Source organism: Ascidiella aspersa, chromosome 8 (assembly GCF_963924565.1).
Source record: "Ascidiella aspersa chromosome 8, kaAscAspe10.2, whole genome shotgun sequence".
NCBI lineage: Eukaryota > Metazoa > Chordata > Ascidiacea > Phlebobranchia > Ascidiidae > Ascidiella > Ascidiella aspersa.
The window spans coordinates 22,211,115-22,238,711 of NC_139454.1; the positions used below are offsets into that span (position 1 = coordinate 22,211,115).

The window sequence follows — 27,597 nt, forward strand, 5'->3', positions numbered from 1 at the left end:
AAGGTCTCTGCAGAGCAACTGTCAATCAGGCGGGCCTCGGATATTTTTTTCACTTAAAAACGTTTTAATTACATTTAAAGAGGCAGTAAAGTGTTGACGCAAAACGCGAAAAAAAAGCGTTGGTTTGGTTTTAAATTCGAGTTCACACGTCGTCATCCATAGTACTAATGAAAAGCGTAATAAAACCACTTTGAGGGAAGGCGATTACATTAAAAGTTAATCTACCTCAGTGTTTGTTAAGCGTTTTAAGTCAAGGCGCACCTGACAAGCGAAGCGAGCGCGATTTTTTTGGTATACCGATATTTCTTTTAAATTTTTGCAAGTTTTTATTACATTGCCGAAAATAAAAAAAAATGTTAAAAAATATATGTCTAATATTTTTTAATACGTTTTCCGTTTGTCCGCGACGCACTTGGAAGCCTTTCAGGGCGCAACGTTAAAGAATCGCTAATCTAGTTAAAAAGGCAGCATCGACTCGTGTCTAATTTGTCTAAGAGGCGGCGGGCCGGATGGATTACATCGGCGGGCCGTATTGCCGACCCCTGTTCTAATTGCACGAAGCCCTGGATTTATTTTTTACCAAAAAAGGTTTTCAATTCAGTGGGATATACTATGGTCTAAAAGCGACGTCACAAATTTGGACGCTGTTAATTGGCGAACCAGGTAATTATGTGGAGCGAAAATACATTTTCGAGTAGGCCTGTAAAAAAAAATAATAATAATGTTTGTGATTTAACTGTGGCTTGCCGGTAATTATTTTTCGAGTCTAAAAAAAACGAATTGTACTTTCCTTTTCAGTATGTTAGGTCCGATTTAGGAGATTCTGCACAAAGCGCCATGAGTATCTTGCCTATACAATGCTAGTAATAAGCGCTTGTTCAATATTCCGGCCTTGAACACTTGTTCATAATTTTGCCTCCGGCTTTTGAACTTATTTTTTTATGTTAAGTAGCCCTCAGGTAATATCAACTAAACCTTTGGTAAGTCGACACCAAACTTAAAGGGTAATAAAGTTACAGGGGCGGATGAAAATTGGTGTTTCACATTTTTAATCTCGAAATTCAACTGCAGCGACAAACACAATTTAGGTTTAACGAAATTAATTTCCAATTTCCTCGTCCTAAAATTCACCAAGTCAAATTTTCTTAAAAAAAAACATTTTATTTCGATCTGAAGAACGAAATAGATTTCACGAAGTACAATAAAATAATAGAAAAGGTTAATATTACGACAATATGGAAAAAGGGAAAAATAAAATTTAACGGTCAAATTGACAATGCGTCAATCCTACTTGCACATACGGGCCTTGTAAATATATGTCGTTATCACCTGGTATAGCACCCCTTACATGTAAAATGATGCACTTTCCACCAGCCACAAAGCTACGAATGCGAAGGCCGCCGATTTCGTGGACAAGTCTCTCATTTCAAAGCGCAAACTTGGCCAGGCTTTGTGAAAAAAAGCCGGAAAAGGGCGTTAAATAGATTTGAACTGCCTAAGAGTAATAAAGCGCAGAAAACATCTTGCAAAAGCACAATCCGTCTAAGAGTTTTATGTTTTAAACAACGAAAACTATCTTGTTCTAGACTAGAAGGTTGAAAAAAATACAAATTGCCCGAAAAAGAAGAAAAATCGTTGAAAATACCGACAAGTGTTGCAACACTCAAACAGGTTTAAAACGGCCAAACAGTAAGCGGAAAAAACTGTTCAAAAAAATGTAAAGTGTTCAAGAAATGTAAAGTGACACCAAAACATCAAATTGAAACGGGGATACATTTTTCGACAGGTTTAAAAACTCGCGGTGAAAGGTCAAAACTGTTGGTTTAAAAATACCGCGGAAAAGAATCGATACCGTCGGAAACACCATAGTTGCAATTGCAATCCTTTGTAAAAATCGACCGACATCACTTTTTTAGACCAAAACCGGTTACCTATATTTTTTTATGAACTTGGCAATGTGGATATCATTTAAATTTATTAAAAATATAACGCAAATAACGTTCAGTTTAAAACCGAACACTATGTAAAATCTGTAAGCCATGAAAATAAATGAAAAAGGGCAATTTGCAGGTTCGAAAAGTAGGTAATTTGGTTGTTTTTAAGGGAAACTGTGTGATATTTTCACGTTAAAATTTCGGCCCAAATATATATAAAGATCATCGGTAGACCTAAATATGGGTCTATACCTCTCAATGTCTAATCCTTGGTGTCGCCAATTCCGTCGGCGTTGATGGCGAACATAGCCTCAGCTTCGGGAAGACACGGTGAATCATAGATCTTGCAGATGCGAGTTTCGCCCCTTCCCTTGCGTAGGTAAAGGCGAGTGGTCGATGCGTGCGCCATTATATTGCCACCGATCGGCTTCTTTGGGTCCGAGCAGAACATCGCGCTGCCGTCGACTTGCGCCACCACCTGGTTCGTGATGATCACCGCCACGCCGAACTGTTGTGGATATAAATTACTTTTGAAGTTTTGGTGCATAATGGTTGGAGGCAGTGTTGTAATTAGAGATCGACCGATATCCATTTTTTGGACCGATACTGATACCGATTTTTTTATATACCTAAGAAATGTTCAAAACTTGAATTAATTGAAAATATTTTGGAGCATAATGGTTGGAGGTTGTAGTAAGACGTAATAAGAATATCAAAGCCCATACAGAAGTAGGTGTCATTTTGAACGTTTCGAATAACTCTTTATTCATTTTCAACATCATGTTTAATTTAAAATAAAATTCTAATGATGTTTTAGCTTATATACTTTATTTATTATTACACTATTATTTTGCATATTAACTTGGCGTGATGCTAAAACCCACATTATTTTGATAATAAAAATTGATAAGTTGTTTGTTGTACAGGAAAAACGATATCATATTTTCGTACTAAAGTATCGGCAAAAGGATCGGCCTATATTTACCGATACCGATATATCGGTAAAAGCCAAATATCGGCCGATATTATCGGTAAACCGATTGATCGGTCTATCTCTAATTTCAAGCTCAACTTACTTCGTCTGCCAGTCGAAGCAGGGTCCTGAGAAACCTGCCCAGGTGCATTTGCCTGGCCGAAAGCTCTCCGCGGCCGCTGTAGTCGGTTCTGTACAACGCAGTGGCGCTGTCCACTATTAGAACAGCGTACCTGAATACGCAAGTTGATTATTATATCTGTTTGCGGAACACAAGCGAATTAGGGTTGACAGATAGCCAATAAAAAAACAAAAAAAAGCCAAATCTACTAAAAACTTCTAACAAGCCGAATAGCCTATGCTTGTCCTGAAATAAATAAAAACTGCAGTAAATGGTCATGCTGGTACATTAAATTTATCTTTTTGTGGCAATTTTTCTCAATTTTGTTTCTATTTTTGTAAATTTTTCTTGGCAATTTTTCGCTTTTTAAGATTTTTTGGGGCAATTTTTTCCGTTTTCTGTTAGTTTAATCTCTTTTAAGCTTAGTATGTGTATCCACAACAGAATCTTGTCCTCCAACAGAACACATAATGCCGACGATAAACGTTGTAAAATATTTAACAAAAGCTTGAGAAGCGCACCGCTCCGAACAAAAATCAGTCAGCAAAGGTCCAAAACTTTTAATACAAATATGCATTTCGCCATATAAATTGCATCGTCAGTTTGTCTATACAAATAAATGGTAAAAAATTAAAATATTAAAATGTAAAATAATAAAAAACAATTTTTTTTATTTCGAGATCAATAGGCATACCATTAATTTTTAACCAGGTATATGCCAGGTCAGGATTTCTTGAACTGTAATAAAATTTTTTCCACACATTACGGGCTATTTCATCTTTTGACAAATTGCGATTTAATCATTATTCCTTTTCGATAATGTGCTATCAATAAATAAAAAAGTTTAGCAACATACCTGGTTTCTGACATCATTGCTGCGGCTTGCATCAAAAGCTGTGACTGGTGGTCAGTGTTGTAAGCTCTTGCATAGGCAACATTGTCAAGAACATCAGCTCCATTCAACCCATATCTTTCTGCTACAGCTAAGAGACGCTCAGGACGAAATGTACCCTCTGTGTCGATGTACATGCATTTTCCCTCACCACCACCTTGCTCAATTGGTAGCTGAAATTCATAGCAAATTTATTTGATTTGACAAACAGTGACTATTTGACTATAAAATACCATTAAGCAACAGGGCTGGTCTATTCAAGGCAGTAAATAGTCAATAAAAATATTTGAATTGCCTCTGACTAGGAATTTTGATTAAATAACTTACCTGGCAGGTAGCAGCAATGGTGTGACAAATCTGTGTTTTTCCAGTTCGAAATTCACCAAATATCTCTGTTATTGAGCCAGTTTCAAATCCACCTGACACATTTTAAAGCAGTTATGTAATGTATCTATTTAAATGTCAAATTAGTTGTTTTAGTATAAAGTCAACATTATGCCTTTACTCTGTCAGCAAATTTTGTACATAGCCACTTAGCCAGATTGCATTTCAGTAGCTTTCTGCCAAAGTTTTTGTCATGGAACCCAAATGTGTGCCAGTGACGTCATATGGCGCGAAATATCGCCAGCCTAGTGAATTTACAATGAAAAATAGGCGATTCTGGCATATATATCAGAAAATTCTGTAAAAGAATTTCATGAAAAAAATTATTGGTGAAAATCTTTGGCAGCTACAAATTATGGAACGCAACGAGGGTACACAGGCAAAATTGAAAGTTTTTCATTAGTACTAAATAATCTTATTTTTACAGATGGCTCATGTAGTAAAATGATTCCACATTGGTGGCAGAACACTTCAAGCATTACAAGCATTTTGTCTACCTTGGAGAAGTTTGTCAAGTTCCTTAGAACCGGTTGTAACTTGGATAATTTCAGACCGTCGTTGGTGGAATTCGGTCGCTGTCGTGAAACCCATCGGAACCAACTTAGCTGCTTCCATCTTAAATTTTAGAAATAAGACATTTACTATTAAGTTTTTAAATACCTGTTACATCTCCTGTATCCAATTTTTTATTTTTTTTATATATATAACATACAAAAATAAGTTTGCCTGCCAATCTATTATCCGTATGCATGTGAAACTTAAGCTTATAAATATTCACCTTAAATGCAAGGTTACTTTAGTATGTGCATTTAAAACATAATATGGGTTTAAACCTACAGTACACATATATTTCAATTTGTATTACAATTTAAAGAACTTACTATAATCTTGTCAGCCTTTGCCTCACTTATTCCTTTCACGGAGACGAGCTCTTTTTTTGGAGCATAAGCAAGAGCTTCAACCGAATGATATCCATTTTCTTGTAACTTTTTGATATCATTTGCACTAATACCGTTTTGCTAAATAACACTTACGGATTATTAGTTTATAACAGTGGTTCCCAAACTTTTTGGGCTCGCTGCACACTAAACAAATCTTAACAATTTCGCGGCACACTTTTTAACAGAACAACAATGGAGTAATTTTACAATCGCCCTTAACACACGACAAACGATATGTAAATGTCTCAAAATTAATAATTTGTAATGGATAGTGCGTATTTAAGTCTAAAATGCTTGCGTGTATGCCTATTGGTAATGCAAATACTTTTTTTTTCAACATTACAAAAAGCTTCGCGGCACACTTGACAATCTCTCGAGGCACACTAGTGTGCCGCGGCACACAGTTTGGGAATCACTGGTTTATAAGTCAAATGTTTATACAGTTATAAATATTAAATGTGGAAAATCGGACGGACAGGTGTTTCATTTCACAATAAATTTCTGTAATTTTTGATAGGTTGTGTTAAATGCAAATACTTAAAACATATTTTACAAAAAGAAACATTAGAATAGTTATTTCTGAATAGCATAACATGCTTGCCTCCAACTTATTAATTGGCAGAGGCCCAACACCTTCTTCGTCCAGTTCAATGTTTTCTTCAGCTTCTTGCATCTTTTCTTCTTTTCAGGAGGATGCAATTTAGTAAATAAAATGTGTGTTTTTGGATGAAGGACAACCTTGTAAGATAATAAATAAATTGAATAACAAAATTACAATGTATATCAAGAAAATAATGTTTTTACTAAATTAATAATATAGACAGTTCCACAGATATTCCGTGTATCAATACTGCTTTAATAGCATCAAACGTATTGTAATTTTTAATGAGCCTGATATTTTAGGTTGAACGCACAATAAAATCCACAATTATCTAAGGCAGAATAATCTATAAGGCAATAGGATCAATACCAACGATATAATAAAGCCAAATCTGCATTAGAACTTAGAAGGTATGGAATCAATCCTGCATCGAATGATTTCGTGTAAACACTTGGGCATCCTAGTTTGCTGAACGGCGTTGTTAGGACTTCGCTGTTTTGACACCAGATTTTTTGGCCTGTTTTAGGTTAGCGGTGGGGTTATAATCTGCATTAGGGTTGACATTTTTAGGGGAGTTAATGAGGAAGTTAAGGGTTGGGTTTGAGGTTGTATAGGCCTTATTCTGGACGTTTTGGGGCGCTGGTCTAGAATCTTACCACAGTTCTAAAATCAACGCACAAAATTTGAGTTAGGGTACGGGTTAGCGTTTGGGTGTGGGTGGGTCAAGTATTATTATATTCTTAGTTTAATAATAATACTTGACCCACCCTCACCCAAACGCTAACCCGCACCCTAACCCAAGTGGTGTTTCGTTGTGGTAGGATTCTAGACCAGCGCCCGTTTTGGTCTTACTCCGGCGGGTTTAGGACTCATTCCATTTAGACGTTATAACAACCATTAGGTATTATTCCTATTTTATTTTTATTGTGAACTGTGATTTACGCGAATTTCCGAAGTTTGGTACAGGACTAGCAAGGCAAGTAACCACTTCCAATAAATACAGTTTAAAGATATAATAAGCCAATAATAATTTCACTCAAGCGTACGTCACATTATTTAACCAGCAAAATATATTAGTAAGGTTTTGGCACATTTTTAATTTGCAAAACGCTTTTAAATGTTTACAATATATTCGTAGTTTCGCGCGAGAAACAAAACCTTCCACAAGAGGCGATATAGAACATTTCGAAATGCGAAACCAAAAAAATTGTGTGAAGAGAAAAAAAAAAATCGTAAAGAGAACCGTGCAAAACATTTGTGAATTGTGTCCTATTACGGGCAAGGTGTGTCATTTATCACTGTTAATGTGCCTGCCCTAAAACAATGTTATCTTCTGTGAGAACTTATAAAAAGGAGGAAGTATGGCGATACACACAGTAATTGGTCGTTAGCAAAAAATAAAAAAAATCGTAAAGAAAGCGCTAAATCAGTGGTTCTCAACCTTTTTTTCACCGCGTACCACCTCGAGGTTCTATGATCTTGTTGCGTACCAACAAATTATCGTAAAACTCAACTTTCCTCAAAATGTATATTGGATTATTAACAGGGGCGGATTAGCTAATTAGTTAGCAACTTCGGCCCACTAATCTTGAAAAAGTTTCTCTTTTTTAACTTTGCAAGATACCGGTAGTCAAGTTTTGTGATTCTTTGTTGTTTTTTCCAACCCATCCGTCAGAAATCAGTGCAGTTCTAAGCAAAAAGGTATACGACAATCAGTGCATTCAAAGGATCAAAAAGTCCGACTTTTAGACTTTGAGGTCTTGGACAATGCTCTAATTTGCATTAACAAATGTGCATAAGAAGATTAAGTTTAACAATACTTGACCCAACCAAACGCTAACCAGCGCCCTAACCCAAATAATGTGCGATAATTTAATACTTATAACGCTTCAGGCCCCAATACCTCAATTTGTGACGTAATAATCTTAAATGCAATTGACGAGAAACCATCTTATGACCATCCGAGTTTGGGCCTTTTCCCCCAGCATTTAAAGAATTATTAAAATAACGCACATTATTTGGGTTAGGATTCGGGTTAGCGTTAGGGTTTAGGTGGGTCAATTGTTATTAATCCTATCTCATATTTTTTGTTATCTTTTCTGAACTTTTAATGAATATTTTTAATTTATCTTCGCCGGGAGTTTACCTAAAGATCCAAATCAGTGCATTGCCAGGACCTCAAGGTCTAAAAGTCTAGACTTTTCTGCCATTGGATGCCCTGATTGTCGTAGACCTTTTTGCTTAGAAATGCACTGATTTCTAACGGATCGGGTGTTTTTCTATGATATCATAAAATAAATTGCATAAATGTTCCGGAAAGATAATAATTCCTATTATTGATGAAGCATAAAATATTTAACTATACAATCATAACAATAAATGTATAGTTTATTACAAATGGAAAAAAATACTAAAACTGTAATTTTATTTATAAACATACTGCGTACCACCCAAAATTACTTCGCGTACCACTAGATGTACGCGTACCATAGGTTGAGAACCACTGCGCTAAATGAAACGAAATGACAATCGTGTCGATAAATATATGAACATCCGCAAATGTAGTTTGGTACGAGGTCATGCCGCTACATAACCATAATTTTTCCTATTTTAAATAAGGTAATAAAAAACTTTTTCGTCTCTACAAAATGCTATAGTTGAGTGGTTCTGAAACATGGGATCTGTGAGTCTTTTTGATTTATTATATAAACACTGCGTACAGTAGACACGTGGCGCACTAAGCACGCAAAAATGTTCGCACGTTGCTCGATAATAGCATTTCCTGGATTATTTTGGGTCGTGACTGGGAGTCGTGACTGGGAAAGCCATTCTAAAGCTAAAATAATATAAAAGGTAGCGTCAGGGGCGCCCGCAGAATTTTCCAGGGGGGGGATATCAGGGCAAAATCAAAAAGGGGGGTCCTAAATTTTCAACTTAGGGTATTCCCCTATTTTTCGTCTGACTTAGTGAATAATGACGTCATAAAACAGTGACAGTATGACTTTATAGATTGGTGATTGCAAGACGTAATGAAAAAACTAATCTGAAACAGCCAAATACGTCCAGCAAAAGCGACCACGTGCGTCGTCAACAATCCTGTCAGGCGCCAGCTGCGAAACACGGTAACTTCAGGCACAAAAAAAAACAAATTGTAGAATACACACTTGCTAATCAGTTAGCCTAAACAAATAACGAAAAAGAACAACTTCCAGCGTTTACGGTCGACCAAACAAAAGACGAAAAACGGCGGTTTGCACTCGATTTTGGTTTCGCATTAGATTAGGACGCGTGACCCAATTACTTTAAAAGCACGCCAGTTCTTAAACCATGACAAAAACGAACAACAAACGATAATATTTTGGAGCATAATGGTTGGAGGTTGTAGTAAGACGTAATAAGAATATCAAAGTCCATACAGAAGTAGGTATCATTTTGAACGTTTCGAATAACTCTTTATTCATTATATACACTTACCATCAGTGACTTCTCTCTATGTTGAAAATGAATAAAGAGTTATTCGAAACGTTCAAAATGATACCTACTTCTGTATGGGCTTTGATATTCTTATTACGTTAAACGATAATATCACTTACAAAAAGAGGGTAAGAACTCCCGCCCCCTGGATACGCCCTTGGGGACAATGGATAATGTATAATATTTTTAACCTTCATATACATATTGCACTTATAAATAATACTAATAATCGCATTTTAAAATTCCAGGGGGGGAGCCAAGTGCCCCCCCTTTGCCCCCCGTGCGGGCGCCCATGGGTACCGTATCAAACGAGCATACAGTCACAGTGTTTTCACGTTTTATAGTTTAACTTACGATCTCTATGCCAATGCATAGACGGTAGGCCTAATACATTCGATATCTTGTTTATATCTAAAGAACGCACACAAAAATATTTAATTTTACGCATTTTAATGGATTCGTCTTTTAAAAGCTTCATCGGCTGACTTCGATCAACATAGAAAAAATTTAGCTGTCACAACTCACAAGTTCGGAAGTACGGCAAAGAGAGATTCGAACAATCTCTTTGTACGGTGCAACTAAGTAAAATAACAGTTAAACATTAGCAAGTGGGCAGTTACACTACGTTTAATCACAAGTCCCCTTGACGTTTTGGCATATCATTTAGATAGACTTCCGGAAAATGTTGGAATCTTTTCTGTACGTTTTCGATTGTTTTTTTACGATAAAAAGTTTTTATGATATTGTTCAACACTCGTTTTACGATATTGTTCAACACTCTTTTCTCAACTTTCCTACAAACAACACAGTTTTAGACACAAAATGGAATCCGATTTACTGGTTACCGAGTCAATTAGTCAGGCAATATCCATCCTTCCATGACGAATAAAAATTTACATTTTTTACCTTAACGTTTTGTAAATTAGCCAATTCTTTTAAGAATAAATCAACGTTACAGATCCTGTTTAAAATAAAATCGTTAAACGGACCTAGGTTCTATATTCAAAAAAACGCTACTGTTACCTATAAGTCTTGATTGCAATTTGAGAACAAAAAATTATGAAACTAAAATATATTCGTATTGGATAAACATTGGGAGGCATAGCTCATGTTAAGCTGTTTTGTTGACATGTAAGCATTGTAATATTTCACAAAACTTGGTGTTTCACGAAGTATAAAACAGGGCTAACCAAGTTTTAAATTAAATTAGGACATTTTGAATTCCGATACTCTGTAACAAAATTATTTTAGGTTTTTTTTGTCATATAATCAAACAGATAAAATGGTTAGTACTAGATTAGATCATTCAACTGTTTCATGTGGTTTTATTATAGAAAGTACATATAATTCACAAGATTGAAATCTTTGAGCATTGTTCCAAGGTGAGAAGATAAAGCTTGAAAATTGTGTCTGGAACAAGCATAGTGCTACAATCACATTGGGAAGTTATCGTCAAAATTTGATTAAACATGCAAAACTTCCATGTACTGTTATTACTGCTGCTCAAAATATACCACAAACTTTTTTAGCTGCAGATTTCTAAGCTGCGTAAAAATTTCTCGCAATTATTATTTAAAGTTTTTATTCTGGCATGGCTGTAATAATGGTATTTCTGAAATTTGCATGTCTGTAATTAATTACTTCTGAAAACTTTGGGCAAAGCTTAATATGTTGCTGAAGTCACAACTAATTGTGCAACAGCATTTATCTCATCGCAGGATATTTTTTTAAAAATAAAATTGACCCGCATAGGATAAAACCCGCTTTCAAATCTGAATAACAGAGTTTTTTTTACTTTTTTTTTTCAGACCAAATGAAATGTTGCATTACGTACAGCGTCCATATTTATAATGACCTAAAAAGTTATGCTGACTACTTCCTGATATCTACCAGTTTGTTGCCAACTGTAGCAAAAAGGACTTAGGAGGGCTCTGGATTTATCACAACAAACTTGTACTGTTTTTTCTTTACTATTTATTCGCAATGGACTTCATGAGGAAGCTTGTACGTGGGAATACCACACTACAGGTAAATCAAAACATCATACCTACAAATAGTCATATTTTGTATATATTCTATTTCATGTGGATATGTAAACACTTGACAATGGTGAAATAGAAACAATAAAATGATGTCATTAAGTAAAAATACTTATGAAATGTTGTTTCCTATCTGCAAAGTGTGAAGGTGTAAATACAACAAGAAAAAATAACAAAAAGTGTTGTTTTCAATTAAACTCTTCGTTTTAAAAGTTCATTTCATTTCTCAAATTATGAACTATGAAGTAGGCTTTCATGTACCCCCTAAATCTAGTCAACTAACCCATAGCATAACTAAACCCATTTAACAACTCATTTCCTAGAGCAGGGATGGCGAAGCACTGACATGCGGGTCCACAAATTTTTAATGACCCACAGTCTCTCTAGAAATATTGAAATGTTAAATCATTTTCAGGAAATGATCAATGTAAAAAAAAATCTTCGAAATAACTTGTGACTATGCTGAAAAGCTTTCTGCTAAACTCCTGTAATCCCATAAGAAAATTATGCAGCTTTTGTTAACTATTTGGGTTCTTTATATTGGTGGGAATATGTATTGGAAAACCGTCCAAAAATCTTGAATTACCAATCCAGACGATAACACTCAAAACGATGCAACAGCAAAGTTTCGCATAAAATTAGCAAATATAATTAAATATATGACCCACTTGAGCATTATGTAAGGAATAAAGCCGTGTTTGTGACCCGCACGATGAAAAGGTTCGCCATCTCAGGTATGGAACTCAATTTGACATATTGAGCGTTTTGTCGCCTTTAATGTAGTGCAATAGGATGCAATTTAAACAATAAATACTTATAAGCTTAAAACATTCAATGAAACATGCACACATATGTGTGTTAATAACTGAGATCTAGCCCTTCAGAAGTTGCTTTATGACCAACGATTACAGCTTACGTATAATTAGTACACCGAAAGGCATTGCAGACTCACCGAATCTGTTGATCTATGATGCAAGCAGAGCAGACTAGAAAAACATCTAGCCTGCAGTGAGGTTCGAACTCACGACCTCTGGTCAAGCCGGGACCGTCGCTCTACCAACTGAGCTATGCAGGCTCAGAGAGGAGCGAGTCGAGAAACAACCATGCGCCAATGCTTGCTCGATCTGTTAGTACAAGCAATTCAATTGAAGGGTACCATATCAAGCTGAAAACATGTTATAAAAACCAGTTCATGTTGTACAATTTGTTTTATTTTCAAATCATTTCAAAAGGTGTCCCAGCCACCCAGCAGCTTGGACTTAATGAAGCTACGAAGAATGTTCCGGGAAATTTATTTCTCAGCCAACCCGCTTGCCCTGGCGGAACAAGAAGAAAAACTTTATGCGATCCTTCCTCTGTTTTTTAAAGTATATCGTGTTTGTTATTTCATCATACTTTATAGCAGTGCTTCTTGAACTTTTTTTTAGTTTTGTTCACCCCTAGCATCTATCTCCAGATTTCATACACCCTTGTCTCATGATATGATAAAACTATCTCATCTATATAGCAGCACAAAGTTACTAGGTTGTTTCGCAAGCTATTATCCATTTCTGACAGTTCACCCTTATTCACCCCTTTTGGTTGGTTCACCCCTGTAAAAAAATTATTCACCCTGGGGTAAACTATTGACCTGTTTAAGAAACACTGCTTTATAATATGGTATAGTAGCATTTTTGTAATATGAGATCTGGCTAGAAAAGTTAATTAAGATTCGGACAGTATGTATGATAAAATTGCATGGTAACACATATATTTTTCTGTATCTTTAATTGGTATTTAAAATAACACCAGTTCATGTTGTTGTGCTTGAAATTTATGTAAATGAACCTTATTGTCTGCAGATTTTCGGAAGTTCATCTTCACAAGATATGAGGGAAAAGTTCGGTGACATTCTGCAGTTTTCAACACAGGTTTTTACTAAATTGTTTTTGATATAAATGTATTTTTTTAATAATTTTAGTATTTTCTCGTGCTTATCCAATTGATATATTGTTATGAAATGTTTTGCCCGATATGTGAGTCCTGTAGGATTCAATTATTCCATTGTTTGCTTTGAAATGTTTCTCTTTATATCCCAGAGTTACCAGTTGACAAATTATAAATTTCTTAAATCATTAGGTTTCAAGATTAATGGTTTCGGAAATTCGTCGCCGCGCATCAAACAAGTCGACTGAAGAAGCCAGCGATGACATTGTCCACTTTCTACTTCCACAAGCAAATGAACTTAGCCAGGGTTGGCTGCTTTTAAATGTCTTATCACATCTTGCGGGTGGCGGGCAGGTTAAAATTATTATTTTTGGTATATAAATATTTGCATTAAATTGTACGATTTAATATTTGTTTTAAACTGTTTAGACAAATATTTGTTAACTGCAAAGTTTCGTTACAACCACGTTGCTGATCTAGTCTGTAATATAAAAATCTTTAAATAACATAACAAAAAGATATTTGGTAAATATAGCTATACATTTAGGTCGTAAGTTAGGCAAATAAATAAAGAAAATAAGTATTTTGGAAAGCAAGAAATATTTTGGCACCAAACTTGTTATTTCACAAGTGGGAGTAGCTAGAATTATTATAGGTCTTATTGTGCGCAATTCAGTTATTTGTGCACTTTAGAAAGGGTTTGAAAAGTTCTTGAACAACTTTATCAAAATACTGCAGTTATGTCAAAATTAGCAACGTTTTCGTTCTGCCTGAAAACTGCAAACACAGAAAATTACAAGAGTGGCTTTATTTTAACACCATTTATATATGTATAATATTTATATATATATAAACAAAACCAATAATAGATATATTTGTTTTATCAACTTCAGTTAAATCAGTAATCACTACCAAAAACATATGTTTTGTCTTTGAAATTTTCCCTGAATCTTATTATTGTGTATTTTTTTATAAATTATTCCTTAATTAATTACATATTGGTTTATAGGCCTTGTTGATGCTAAAAAATATTGTTATTGCTCTAGCTTTTTTGTGTTAAATCTGCTATACATTTATTTATAGTTTTATTATTCCCTAACCCAAATTTCCACAGTAGGAAAAAACTTCTATGAGTGATCACCCTGTTTTGCTCCGCTTAGGATGTATTTTAATCATTAAAGTTCTAAATCAGTGGTCGGCAAACTGTGGGCCGCAGATCCCTTACTAGTGGGCCGAAAGCTACTTTTCAATAGTTCGGTTTTATCAAGTAGTCGTGGGCCCCTTGACTGATAGCCAAACATTTATTGTACTAAATTTTATAAGTTAATGTGTGTGGCGTAACTTTGTGACGAATTCTAAAAATTTCTATGCCGCCAACCCTAACAAAAATCCTGGATCCTCCCCTTTTGTCGTTGTGGTTTTACGTAGTGGGCCTGGAAAGAGTAATTTGTGCCGTGACAAAAAAGTTTGCCGACCACTGTTTTAAATGAAGTTTTGCTCTTTACAGAACATTGCCGACTGTATGACGAGTATGCATTTGCCGTCCACCCTTGTCAAGTGTTTGTATCTCTTCTTTGATCTGCCATGCCACGATGCCGACAGTGGAACAAGCAGCAAGGAAGCCTCACAGAAGAGGATTTCTCCTCAAATCAAGGCAGACAATAACCTACAGGTGCTGCAACACAAGGCCTCACTCAAAGACAGAAAGCAATTCTTACAGAAAATATTTGTACAGGTAAACATATATATTGGAGTTTTTGCTAACCCAGTAAAGTGCGTGATGTGTTATACATTGGGCTTTTATTTATGTTAAGACTTGTGATTTATTTAAGTGTATATAAAATTAAATTCATACCTTTGCTGAGCTTAAATAGAATATTTAAGTTAAAAACATACCCCTGATCATTACTTACAAACTGTTCCATGAGGGTTATTCATACAAATACTGATGGTGGATTCACTCCACTAAAAGTGACTAATCATGACTCATACCTGGGGATTGAGCCCGATTCATTTTTGAAAAGTCTAATAAAATATGAATCATTTGGCACCTGAAATACTCATAATAGCTTAATAGTTTCATACAGTTTTAATAAGAAGCAATCAATCGTAACAGTCTTAACTGTTATACTGTTTGCGAACAAAATTACAAGTAATGCTTTTATCAAAACGACACCATTAAAGCTCGTTGTCTGCCTTCCAACACCCTTGATGAATATTATTTCATTTATTTTACTTACCAGTGTTTGGATGATCCCCTTGTTGTACTACCTAAAATTTGTTTTCCTGTATTGTGTCCAAAATACCTATATTTTTTTAGCATATGCTAGGTTTTATAGAATTCGCTAGCTGGGTGAATTCCCATGACGTCAAATGAAAGTTGTTGTACCTAAACGGTCATTAAATATTTTAATTTCGTTCATATAGGATTTTTTTAAATTTGTATTACGAGATTTTATACAATTCTGAATAGAATACTCATACTTACATGCTTATTGTCTGCTCCCCCAAAAGATGTCTAAAATAATGTACTATACTAGTAATTTTTTTAAATTGCAACCAACTGCCTGCCATAGGTCTAGGTTCCTAAGGGTTGTCTCTATCAAGCCTCAAGGTAATATCCTTGTCTCTTTAGACTCTTGTCCGAATGTGCGGCTACATTTCGCCAGCCGAAGAACTTTGTCAGAAGGACGACCTTGCCCTGCTTTTCTCCGCCGTCACTTCTTGGTGCTTCCCGCAAAATGTTCATTGGCGAAATGCTGCTGCTGAAGTTTTGATCACCATATCGAAGCATGGCTTAAGCCACAATGTCGTTCAATATGTGCGGGGTATGAGCAAGTAAATAGGGACATGCAATGTATAAAACAGTTTCATTTGATGCTATTTTTTTCCATAGTTTGGCTGACTTTGATTTTATAAAGTTACCTACTTTGTTTCTTGGAATTTTTTCCTTTAATGTCTGTAAAAAATTTATGATTTTTAAATGTGTCAAAAGTGTAGCTACAAAAAAAAGTTTACCAGTAATTAAAATGCCTTGAAAAAAAATTAGTAGTATACACACTTTTTTATTGCACCTAGTGGTATTATATCCTTGGACACTATGACTAGCAATGGGTTGCGTTTTGTGGAATTATTAGGATGGTGTATTCGTATACATACATGTTTATGAGGATAAGCAGGTCGCCGTTCTATTAAGGATTGTTTTGATCTACTACGATTATATGAATTGATCTATTTTGTAATAGCCCTTTGTTCATATAAATGCAATAATGCAATGTTTTGTTTGCTGTTACAGGGAAACAATGCATAAAAACTTGCATTAACAACTTGTGGCGTGCCAGCGTTTCGCCGGGTGAAAGTGACACGGGACCTGAAATGCTGGACGTCGAACTTTGCGATCAGCTGCTTTGTATTTTGCGCTTTATTAACAATACGTCAGACGTTACACAACTTCTTTTAGACGATTTTCATCAATGTCAAGGATATGTTTTTGTAGCTGAATTTTTGTTAAGGTGAGTGGATAATATACCAATGGCTTAAAAAAGGAAGCTACTTTTTCTCATTCATAAACCTGAACTCAATAGACGATCTATCAGTTAGCTGCTTGATAGCGATATTATATAACTTCCTTGAATTGTCTGTAGCCACATAGAAGGCTGGGTGCTGGTCCAGAATCCTACAAAGTTTTTTTTTGTTACAAGTAAGAAAATAGAAGTAAAAATAATACTTCAACCATCCTAACCCGAACGCTAACTCACACCCTAATCCAAATAATCTTAGCAATATAAACCCCTTGATGAAAATGTGGTAGGATTCTAGACCAGGGCATAAGGCTGCTCATTTAGGTTTAGTATTATTGTACTTCAAACATTCTTGGTTTCTTTGTAAATGAAAAGTGCTATTACTAGAACAGTGCCTATTCTAATAATGTGTTTTTACTGTTTCTTAAAAGGCTGGATGAACCAGCTGAATCAAGTGAAGCCCATCGCAGTGGTTTGTACAATGTGATAAGCTCAATAGAAAAACTGTCAACTTGTGGCTTCAACGAGCTCACTGTGGAAAATACTATTCAAAGCACAACGCAAGTGAACTTTAAAGTTCCAACTCCTCTTGGCCGCGGTAGGCAATAATCTTTTTGTAATTTTTTATTTATATATATATATATATATATATATCTGTTTTAAATGTAAAACAGTCTTATGTAGATAATATTTGGACTGACAAGATATTTGCTATGTTATTTATTAATATTAAATGTGTGGGGTTTAGATTTGAGTAAGGGTTGACATTATTTCAGGAATTTGAGAAGAAAAAAAATATATGGGTGAGATTTGTGGGTAGGCAAAATACTTTTTATAGCTTATTCTAGACATTTACGTCTCATTCCAATTTAGACCTGAATCCAACTATTAGGTATTAGCCCTATATTTTTTTCCAAACTGTGTCATACCAACCTTTTTCATTTAAACGCTTTTCTGTGCAACCTTTGTCAATAAAGCCATGGCCTTGATTGTGATCAATAAGATTATCCAATTTTTATTTGATGAAAGCTTTAGCTATTGAACACATTGTATACCAAAATATTAAATAAGAAAATGCAGTTTTGTTTGATTAAACTATTATTTATATAAATTTAGTGAAATTGGATGTTATGTAAATAATTGTAAACTTGTTGTCTGTGTCACACAAAACCGTTTTTTTACGACAAATGATCTGAGAACTTGGCCTAAAACCTTAGTTTTTAGTTTTCACAATCAGAATTCTACATGGATGTGATTGATTCTCAGCCACATTCTCTGTGTTTACCTAGAGCAACTCTTACATGACACTTTATTATGTATCTTTCCCTTGGAATGCACTTTGGATAGAATGTTATGTATGGGTGTTTAATGTGCTTTTAGTGTTTTTTTTATTAGGCTATACATGTTTACTAAGCTCAAAGTTTTGACAACTGGTTAAAGACTTGTGTAGCAAATAAAACAAACAACTTAATGTCCTGGAAATAAATAGCCTGCTAGTTTGATCTTTCTATATATAATTTCTACTTTGATCTTATTGCTCTTGAACCACTTTACAGAAGTACTATTACAGCAAACCCACCTAGTTGACCTTTTCAGGTTCATTCCAATTAAATCTTCTTTATAGAGTATTACACACATTTTAGCTTTGTACTGTGTTTAATGTTTTTACAGGTGAAAGTGTACGCAACATACATGCCTTTAAAGTGTTAGAATCTGTTTTCGTGCGTTCAACCAAGACCTTGTTATGCTGTGCCGTGTTGGATGCCATTTTCGCGATTTATTGCCTTGACCCTGCCAACTATTTCATCTTGTACAATCAAAACACTTTGTCAGCGCTTTCCGAAGTTTTGCCTCTGCGATCAGATGAAGTATTTAATCGGTACGTTGATTTCTTTTTTGTGATTTGACAAAATTTAAGTTTTACATTTAGCTTTTTAATTGCAATAAAAAGAGCATATCAATAAAAAAATGTGATCTTAGATACCTTGCAATTTCTTTTCATCAGTCACATAACTTTCCAGTTGTTTTAACACTGTAACATAGATATTTCCAGAAACACTAATAATAGTAGTATAAAATTCATACTTATTTTTTTAAATATATAATTATACACATTGTGGCTAACAAACACACCCTTGACAAAAAGTTATGAGATTTGTCTTGTTGTTGCAGATTTTTTAATATATTTGAATACATTTCGTTGACGCTGGGATTCGTTCCGAGCAAGGAATTAACCAGCATTGGCTTGCTCTTAAAAGACAACAGGTAAACAGTTTAAGCTGTTTTATTATGAATGTTTTAGATTACAATTTACAGTTAAATTGTTATTTTTTCTCGTGTTAAGCTCTTAGTTGTAAAATTAAATTGAAAAAAAGTTATATTGCATTCTCATTCTAAAATACCCTTATAATAAACTTCAATTTTAAATATATATGTAATTTCATTATCATCTTTTGTAATTTTTGTTTATTTAAACTATTTATTAAGAATTTAAGTGTATTTCATAAATATGTAGGTGTGAACATTAAAACCTTATAGGTTAAAACTTTTCTATTCTAACCTAATTTTGTTTGTTTTGTTTTTTTCCCATATTTTTTTCTTTAATTCCCACTTGTCCTATAACGATTAAATAAAAGCACAACATCATACACGTGCTGCATTATTAATGAATCGCATAGGACGAAAAATGCTTGGCTGTGTTGTTGCAGCAAGCGTGACTGCTGTCTGGCGTGTCTTGTCAGCCTGAAGAAAGTACTCATGAGTAACACAGCGACATACAGGGATGTTTACAGAGAAGTTGGACTTCTAGAAGTTCTTATAACTTGCCTTCACAGGTATTGACAGTTCATGTTTTTTAAAGAGAAAAACATCTTCTTGTGTTTTGTGTATTCTATTCTAGAAGAGTGTTATTCTTTAGAAAATCTAACAGAGTGATATGGCTGTTATAAACTGTTTTTGTTGTTTTACACCAATATTTTGAAGTGAATATTGGTATTTGCAAAGGAAGTTTTATTTGCACTTGTAGCTTTGTCAGGTCAATTGTATGTACCTTACAGGACCTTTTTAGATTTCTTTAAATTAGCTACTTGTTTGATTGCATAGCTAGTTCAATCTTTATTATTGTTTTTAAATTATTTGCAATTGTAGTGCAAATTTACTACAAAGAAAAATAAGTTTGCAGTGGCAATTCGTTGCACTGAACAAAATATACCAAAAAATACAATAAAACCTTATTTCACTACAATGCAACTGCAGCTTGTTTTATACTTGTTACTAATAATAGTGTTGCCCAAATGGCACCGATTTGAAGTAATCTGTTAGCCTCAAAGCATGTGCATCAAGAGCTTTCATTCAAAGAGATATTTCCCTGTTAAAACCATCAGAAACAGGACTTGAAACTATGTCATAATTGATTCTCCTGGTCTGTGGGGTACCTACACAATTTTGTCCTAAGTTATACATCAGATTAGTTTCTGCAAACTTGAGTTCTTTCTTGTATAAAAGGTTTATCGTTTTGGTGATCATTTGCTTTTTTTTAGACTAATGTAACTTTTGTCGGTGGAATAATTAACCCCTCGTGTTAAGACGGGGAGGTGAGCATTTTTTGCACAATGTGTGCAAAAATGTCCAAACATGGTGCGCACATTTTGAAATGGTTTCAAAAATGTCCGCACTTTTTTCAGAATGTGCCACATTTTGATATACCGTAGATAATGCGGGCACAACTCCTAACTCTACCTCAAAAATGTGCGCACAATTTTAAAGTTATTTAAAATGTCTGCACATTCAGAAAAAAAGTGCGAATATTTTTAAAGCCATTAAAAAATGTGCCCACATTCTGAAAAAGTGTTTTTTTTTTTTTTTTGCTTACATTGTGCAAAACAACACCCTGTTCCCTGTTGTTCATGTTGCTTGTTGTGTTTCATCCAACTGGTGCTTTCCCTCCTAGGTACTCCACCCAGTTGAAGGACTCGGAAGTGTTGACGCCCTCCAGTGATGGAGACAACAACCCCGCAGAGAAAGACATCGACCACAAACTTGGAATTATGGCCATGGACATTTTAGTAGAAATGCTCTCTGGATCTCCGACAAATACAAGTAAATTGATATTTGTGCAGGGAAAATCACAGTTGCATAGAAGTGTGACACCTGTATGTGCGCATTTGGTACGATAAAAGTTCAAGGCGATAAAAGTTTGTGTTATTTAAAAATCTCCTCCAATATTGGGCTGGGAAAATTGTTAAAGTCCATACAATATATGCATTTTGTATAGGAAAATATGCCCGATTAACCTAAAAGCTTTTGAATTGTTTGAGGAAATTAGGTTACATAGAACTGGTACACTTTGTTAGTGTGACACATCAAGTATATAAAAAATTTAAAGCAAGGGCCGACAGTTGTGGTTTTTAAAAATCTTAACTAAAATTTGACTGGGAAAAATTGTTCCAGTCCATGCAATATATATATTGTATTTAGATACAATAAATCCATTTTCTATAGAAAACTATGCCCAATAAATCTAAACATTCTTCAAATGTGTTAAGAAAACCACTGTTGTATAAAACTGTGACACTTTGTTTGTGTGCATCGAGTATGATAGACATTCAAAACAAGGTCAGACAGTTGTGGTATTTCAAATATCATTCCAAATTAAGACCGGGAAAAAATGGTAATAGTCCATACAATATATACAAAATTATACATACAATATATTCACCTTGTATAGAAAATTATGCCGATAGACCTAATTTTTTTTAAACTGTGTAAGGAAAACCACTGTTGCATAAAACTGTGACACTTTGTTTGTGTATCCGCTATGATAAATGTTCAAATCAGGGGCCGACAGTTGTGGTAATCCAAATCTCATTCCAAATTATGGCGGGCAAAAAATGTTAAACTCAATACAATATGTCCATCTTTTATAAAAAATTATGCCCAATGAACCTAAAAAGTTTCGAAATTGATTTTTTAGTTTATAAGCTTGTTTGTGTTTTATCAGGCATCTTCCGAGAGACCGGTGGTGCCCGGTGTGCATTCAACACAATATTTTATCCGCCATGTCGCATGTCAGCTCTATCCCTTGTCCAAGCCCTGATCCTTCAGCCGGTGGCAGCTAATAATGATGACGACATGGGAACACTTCTTGGCCTTTTGACTACTTTGTCCCCCAATGACATACAATTGAAAATCGACATTTTAAAGTGTCTATGCAAGGTGATTGATTTTAACTTGGGATTTGGTATTAATGTTGAGAAATATATTTAGTGTTTTTTAGATGTGCGTTTGTTTTGTGTCGCTCATTTTAAGATTTGCTGCATATCCATTTTATTTGTAAATTTCTTACTTGTTTTGTAGGCCTAATAGTTCAAAATTATTGCTTATCAATTTCAATAAAATTATAAAAGCCATAATATGGAAAATTCTGATATGTCGTTTTTATCGAATATTATGGCTTTTATATTTTTATTGAAATTACAAAAGAAACCCGTGTATTGCGTTCCAAAATGCTTATCGAAATGTCATGTTTCTCAATTTTTTATTCTATGTGTTTGTCATTTTGTGAGTATCAGTGATTTTCTTTTTTATTATAAAAAACATGACTGGAATCCCGATATCAAAGATATGTTGTTACCCTTTTTCTTCACCCAAACCCAAACCAGTTGCTGTTTTATACAAATACTTAATTTTAAAGGTATATCTTTATATCAAGACCGGCCCAGCATTAAATGCCTTTAATAAACTGATTTTTTTTGTAAATTTATCCTGTTTACCGCCTGTACTTACTTTGTGTTTGCACCTTTAGGTAATCAGTCGCTCTGTTGAGGCATCTGTGATGTTCCGAGCAGCTGGCGGCTTCATCAACCTGATTTCTGTGATAGTTGGCCTTGAAGGCAAGTAACCTTTTGCATTTTACACTTTTCTTAACAGGGCCAGAATGATTTGTTGCTTAGAATATTGCTCAATTGTTAAAATACATTGTAAAAATAAGACAATTTTGTTATACAGTCTGCAATGTTTATTGTTCAAAATGATGTTGCCAATTGCACTGCTAAGTTCGCCTATTTTAAAAATTATTTTTTTTACAACTTACTGCAGACCAACTGTTAACAACAGATTGCTAATGCGAATCAAAAAGACAAGTTTAGTATTCTGTTGTCTTATTCTGTTAAACAGGTAGAAAATGCATAGAAATCTGGTTAGGATTTAACTAACAAAAAAATGTCACTATCAGTTATAGTTACCTAAAGTAACAAATTAAACGATAGATACCTTTTCTACACTTAAAAAAAGTAATGCCACTATATAATTAAAAACGCCCTTTCTTGATTGAACAGGTTGTTTGGAAAAGATTGAGTTTGACCCGTTAAAGAATCAACAAGTCTATGACCTCATTGAGGTTATTTTCAATACACTTGCGGTGGCGTTGAGATTGCCAGCAAACAAACAATACTTCGAAGATGAGGTATTTGCATAACATTTGCTTAACCATAGTTTTTTTTAAAGTGTCTTTATGACAATGTCACATTTCTTATTGGCAATGTCATGTTGCAGTGCTGGACAGGCAATAAACAGGTTGTAAATATTATTAAATGTTTTTTAAAGTCAACCTTTATAGTGACGGACTGACGGGCCAACTATGCACAGCCAGATAAGACCACAAGTAAACTATTTCTAATCTAACATGAAAACTAATTGATCCGATCCGACGTCTTAATCAATGCACAGACATTTTTTGGACAACACAATGGCTTAATACTCAAATAAGGATTAATATCACAATTTGAATGAATACAGAACAATGTTATTAAAAGGAAACAGCATTAGTGTATGTTAGACATCATTCCAGTTACAAGTAACTAACAAGGCCTGCTCCTACCGCTAAGGTATTAACACCAACTACCGTAAGGAAAACTACAATGTTACACTGACGCAGGATTAACAGTTTATTATCTTTTTAATGTTCGTGTAAGTCTTTGAGTCGAGTAGCGAGTTTTACTTAAAACGCGCAAGGTTAACAGAACATATGTTAGTGGTGCCTATTATAATAAGGAAATAATTTAGGCTTTTTTGAACTAATATATACAACTTTTTCAAGTCGAATTTAGAAGCAAAATGGGTTGTTTTTAAAACGTATCTGTTATTACTAGGGCGATTATTTTTTGGCTTGTCAAAAAAAGTCAAAATTTTGTCAAAATTTACACGTTAGGTCAAAATTTGTCAAAAATTTTTTAAGTCAAAATCGAATAAAAATGCACATAAATCGTTTACAAAATTAAAAAAAAACAATAGTCAGCCTTTTGAAAGTCGTGTTTCAGTTGTTTTGAAATTTATCGTTCAATTTTATGGAAAAAAAATTAGTTTTGATTTATGCTCTAAGTCATTTTAACCGTATTATATCTTCATTAGACCAATATACGATATAAAAAAACTCGTGATTAACGACGCCTAGGTTATTTAAATCAATATATTTCTAACAGGTAAAAATAAATTATTTTTAGGTCAAAATTTGTCAAAATTTTAATTTTTTAGGTCAAAATTTCCTATTTTTTAGGTCAAAGTTATTACCAAAGGGCTGGCAAAGTTATTACCAAAGGGCTGTCAACATCAATGAGACAATTTCAAAATCTATTTTTTTAATTTGGCAGTGCTTAACTTTTACTCTTAAGGTTTTAACACCCGTATGGTTTACTATAAAATAAAGTGAAAATAAAAGTAAACGAGTTAACAGTTCATCATAAAAATAACGAAATACAAAAATGTGAGAAATCCAATAATAATATACAAACAAAAAAATACGGTGTCGCAGCGATATACTAAAGCAATTTTAAAGTTAGCGACCTATTAAGCAGAATTAGTGCTTTAACTCTGTGGCTATGCTAACAAATAGAGATCAACCGATATCACTGTTTTGGACCAATACCCGGATTTTTTACAAATTTTGTCAACCGATACCCCATATCAATTCCGATTTTTTATATACCTGGGAAATGTTCAAAACTTAAATTATTTGAAAATAAAATTCAAAGAACTTTTTAGTTCTATACCTTTATTAATTTATTATTAAACTGTTATTTTTGCATATTAACTTGGTGTGATGCTAAAACCCAAATTTTTTGATCAAAGATTGGGTAAGTTGTTTGTTGTACAAGAAAAATTATATCACATTTTTCTACTATTATATCGGCCTACATTTACCGATACCGATATATCGGTAGAAGCCAAATATCGGCCGATATTATTGCTAAACCAATATATCGGTCTATCTCTACTAAAAAAACGCTTGTCTAAGTAACTGTGCGATTAACATTTTTGAAATTGGCTATTAAATGATCGCACGGAGATTTCTGCGAAAAAGCATTTACACCTATAGTTTAAAAGTTAATTGCTGCTCTTCAGTTAGTATGCTATTTGGCCACAAACGCGAAAACTATGCGGGTGATTTTTTTTGTGTATTCATTTTCCATGGCACGCAAATGTTACTTTATTTTGTTATCTCAGGTGAACTACGGAAGCTTCCTGAGCGCTCTCAGGGGTCTGGGGCACTTTGGGGGCGATGGTGTTAAAACAATAGAAGTTCGACCAGTTGAACGTTCAAAATCGCCTCAGTTTTTAAACGTGGCGCTCAGCGAACTGGAATTCCCCTTGCCCGACAAAGAAAAGCAGTCCTATTCGAAAGTGCTCTGCGTTTTTCATTTTCTCTACCTTCTTGCCACTGACAGCTTCAAAGACGAGATCCTTAATAAAATTGCAAAGCTCCAGCACAGCCTTAGCTCCTCTTCATAGTAAGTTTTCAATTGCAAGTTGAACATTTTGAAAAAAAAAAAAAAAAAATTTGTCCACCATGAAATTAAAATTTGTCTACGATTAAGGAAAATGTCGTTGGCTTAAAGTTTTTAGGCTGCTAATAACGAAATTAAATTTTAGTGTAAAAAGTTATTATAAAATAAATACGCGGGTCTGTGTTTGGGCAAGTTCATTATTATTTTATCGTCACTCTACTTCACAATATTGGGGCTTACAATGTCAATTTCATTGAAACTATATTTATATATAATGTTATTTTTTTTTTATTTCGTGCGTTTATGGTTCGCCAAACTTAAGACACAAAGCTTTGTTTTTCAGTGTTTCGCGAGAATCTCATCCCACAGTTCATCACGACACTAATGTAAATCACGTAATTCACCCCCAAGTGATAATCATAATGCTACAGCTCGTGTCTGATATTTCTTCAAACGACCTCACTGAAAAGGTTTGTAAATTATTTAAGAACTTTTTTTTTTTAATTCGTACTGATCAGTGATTAATGTCAATGCCCAATTGTATGTTTAAGTTATACATAATCAGGGCTGCGGAGTCGGTTTAGAACTTTAAAACAACCCGAGGCCGACTCCGGCTGAAAAAATCAACTGAAGTCCGACTCCCGAGTCCGACCCTGACCGATTTCTTGTAGTCCCGAGTCCGTCTCTGACACAACAGTCTGTATTACACCCATTTACGTATAGTTATAATAGAGCATGATAGAAATCGATCCACTCATTGGGATGTCAAATAATTAAATTGATCTTCCCCCACTACGTGGTTGAAATATTCTACTGTTTGTTATTCCACATTTTTTTTACAGTTTAATTTTACAGTTTCAGTTTACAGTTTACAGTTTGGGGCCTTTCAAAAATATGTTGTGGTAATATGGTTTCGAAATACGGTACCGCGCATGCGAACGTCGGACTCGGGACTCTGGTTGTTTAACATAGATTTACTCAAGCGAAAATGCCGAGTCCGACTCCTGTTCATAAACACAATATTTTCGTTTGTAGTTATTAAATATCGTTTATTATATGAGTAGTCTATTGCTTTTACAAGATTGTTAAATTACAGAAGACTAGATAGTGGTGAACTTTGCCTGGCCTATATTCCAATAAGCCATTTTTTAAATTTAATTACAAATTTCAGACATACGTCATTATTGTTTGCTCTATTTTTTCAGAGTCAATATTTTGAATTACCATCACATAAAATGAATTTGCGTTTTTACTATTGCAGCGTAAAATTATTGCTTTATCTTTATCTTAACCAAGACAAATCCGTTTTCAGGAAAAAAATGAACTTAGCTTCTATCTTTTGGAGGAAATTCATTCGATCATCACATCGGAAAGGAATGAACAGGTGTCTATTAGGGTTGTTACTCACTTTTAAACTGTAAAACAGGTTTATTTGTAGCTATTCAATTGCAAAGCAATGCAAAAAAAGTATAACAATTTTTTTTTCAGGGGGGGATATTTTTTTTTTAAGTTTAAGCCCAAATCTGAATTTTTAAATTGACGTAGCACGGTCAATACTGAACCAACTGTATTATATTTGTTTTGTGGGGTTTTTAGACGCAACCTAACAATTCCATAGGGGTCACAAAAAAAAACTTGACAAAAAAGCGTTTTTTGAACAACCCCAGTGTCAAATACATACAATACATACGGTTTAAAAGTGATTTAAACCCTTGTGCTTATATCAGGGGTCCTAAACTACGGCCATTGTCAATTAATTTGGCCCGCGGCATATTTCCTGAATGAAGATAAAATACAGTTGATATCTTGTCTGATGCATTTAAAAAGTTAATTTTAATGAAATTTAAAACTGTACGACTATTTTTAAGGCCACTACAGTTGTTATTGTATAGTTATTTATATTTTCTTCCTAAATAGTTACCCGGCCCTTTATCAGAAACTTTTGGTAAACTCTGGTTTAGAGGCCTTATATTTTTTGATTATCAACCGGACCATTTGGTTAACTGTATAT

At 34.2% G+C, this 27,597-nt stretch overlaps 2 protein-coding genes across 2 annotated transcripts in view; one reads left to right on the plus strand and one right to left on the minus strand.

Annotated features, from left to right (window-relative positions):
- Nucleotides 1-1,285: 1,285 nt before the first annotated feature.
- On the minus strand, nt 1,286-5,918 carry LOC146136887 (DNA repair protein RAD51 homolog 1). The gene is made up of 7 exons (XM_083395138.1): nt 5,847-5,918; nt 5,186-5,323; nt 4,802-4,919; nt 4,248-4,339; nt 3,885-4,093; nt 3,011-3,140; nt 1,286-2,442 (listed from the first exon to the last, which is right to left on the minus strand). Exons 1-7 carry the CDS (start codon nt 5,916-5,918, stop codon nt 2,197-2,199), a joined length of 1,005 nt encoding a protein of 334 aa, XP_083251264.1. The 3' UTR covers nt 1,286-2,196.
- A 5,219-nt stretch (nt 5,919-11,137) lies between these two features.
- Nucleotides 11,138-27,597, plus strand: part of LOC146136888 (WD repeat and FYVE domain-containing protein 3-like) — a 78,617-nt gene continuing 62,157 nt past the window's right edge. The window contains exons 1-18 of the mRNA XM_083394928.1: nt 11,138-11,348; nt 12,592-12,726; nt 13,201-13,269; nt 13,478-13,639; nt 14,793-15,020; nt 15,921-16,113; nt 16,581-16,797; nt 17,238-17,404; nt 18,478-18,685; nt 18,979-19,071; nt 19,515-19,640; nt 20,756-20,904; nt 21,806-22,020; nt 22,610-22,697; nt 23,142-23,269; nt 25,306-25,589; nt 25,930-26,056; nt 26,899-26,970. Of these exons, the coding sequence (XP_083251054.1) occupies nt 11,304-11,348; nt 12,592-12,726; nt 13,201-13,269; nt 13,478-13,639; nt 14,793-15,020; nt 15,921-16,113; nt 16,581-16,797; nt 17,238-17,404; nt 18,478-18,685; nt 18,979-19,071; nt 19,515-19,640; nt 20,756-20,904; nt 21,806-22,020; nt 22,610-22,697; nt 23,142-23,269; nt 25,306-25,589; nt 25,930-26,056; nt 26,899-26,970 (2,706 nt within the window). The 5' untranslated portion in view covers nt 11,138-11,303. The remainder of the gene's footprint in view (nt 11,349-12,591; nt 12,727-13,200; nt 13,270-13,477; nt 13,640-14,792; nt 15,021-15,920; nt 16,114-16,580; nt 16,798-17,237; nt 17,405-18,477; nt 18,686-18,978; nt 19,072-19,514; nt 19,641-20,755; nt 20,905-21,805; nt 22,021-22,609; nt 22,698-23,141; nt 23,270-25,305; nt 25,590-25,929; nt 26,057-26,898; nt 26,971-27,597) is intronic.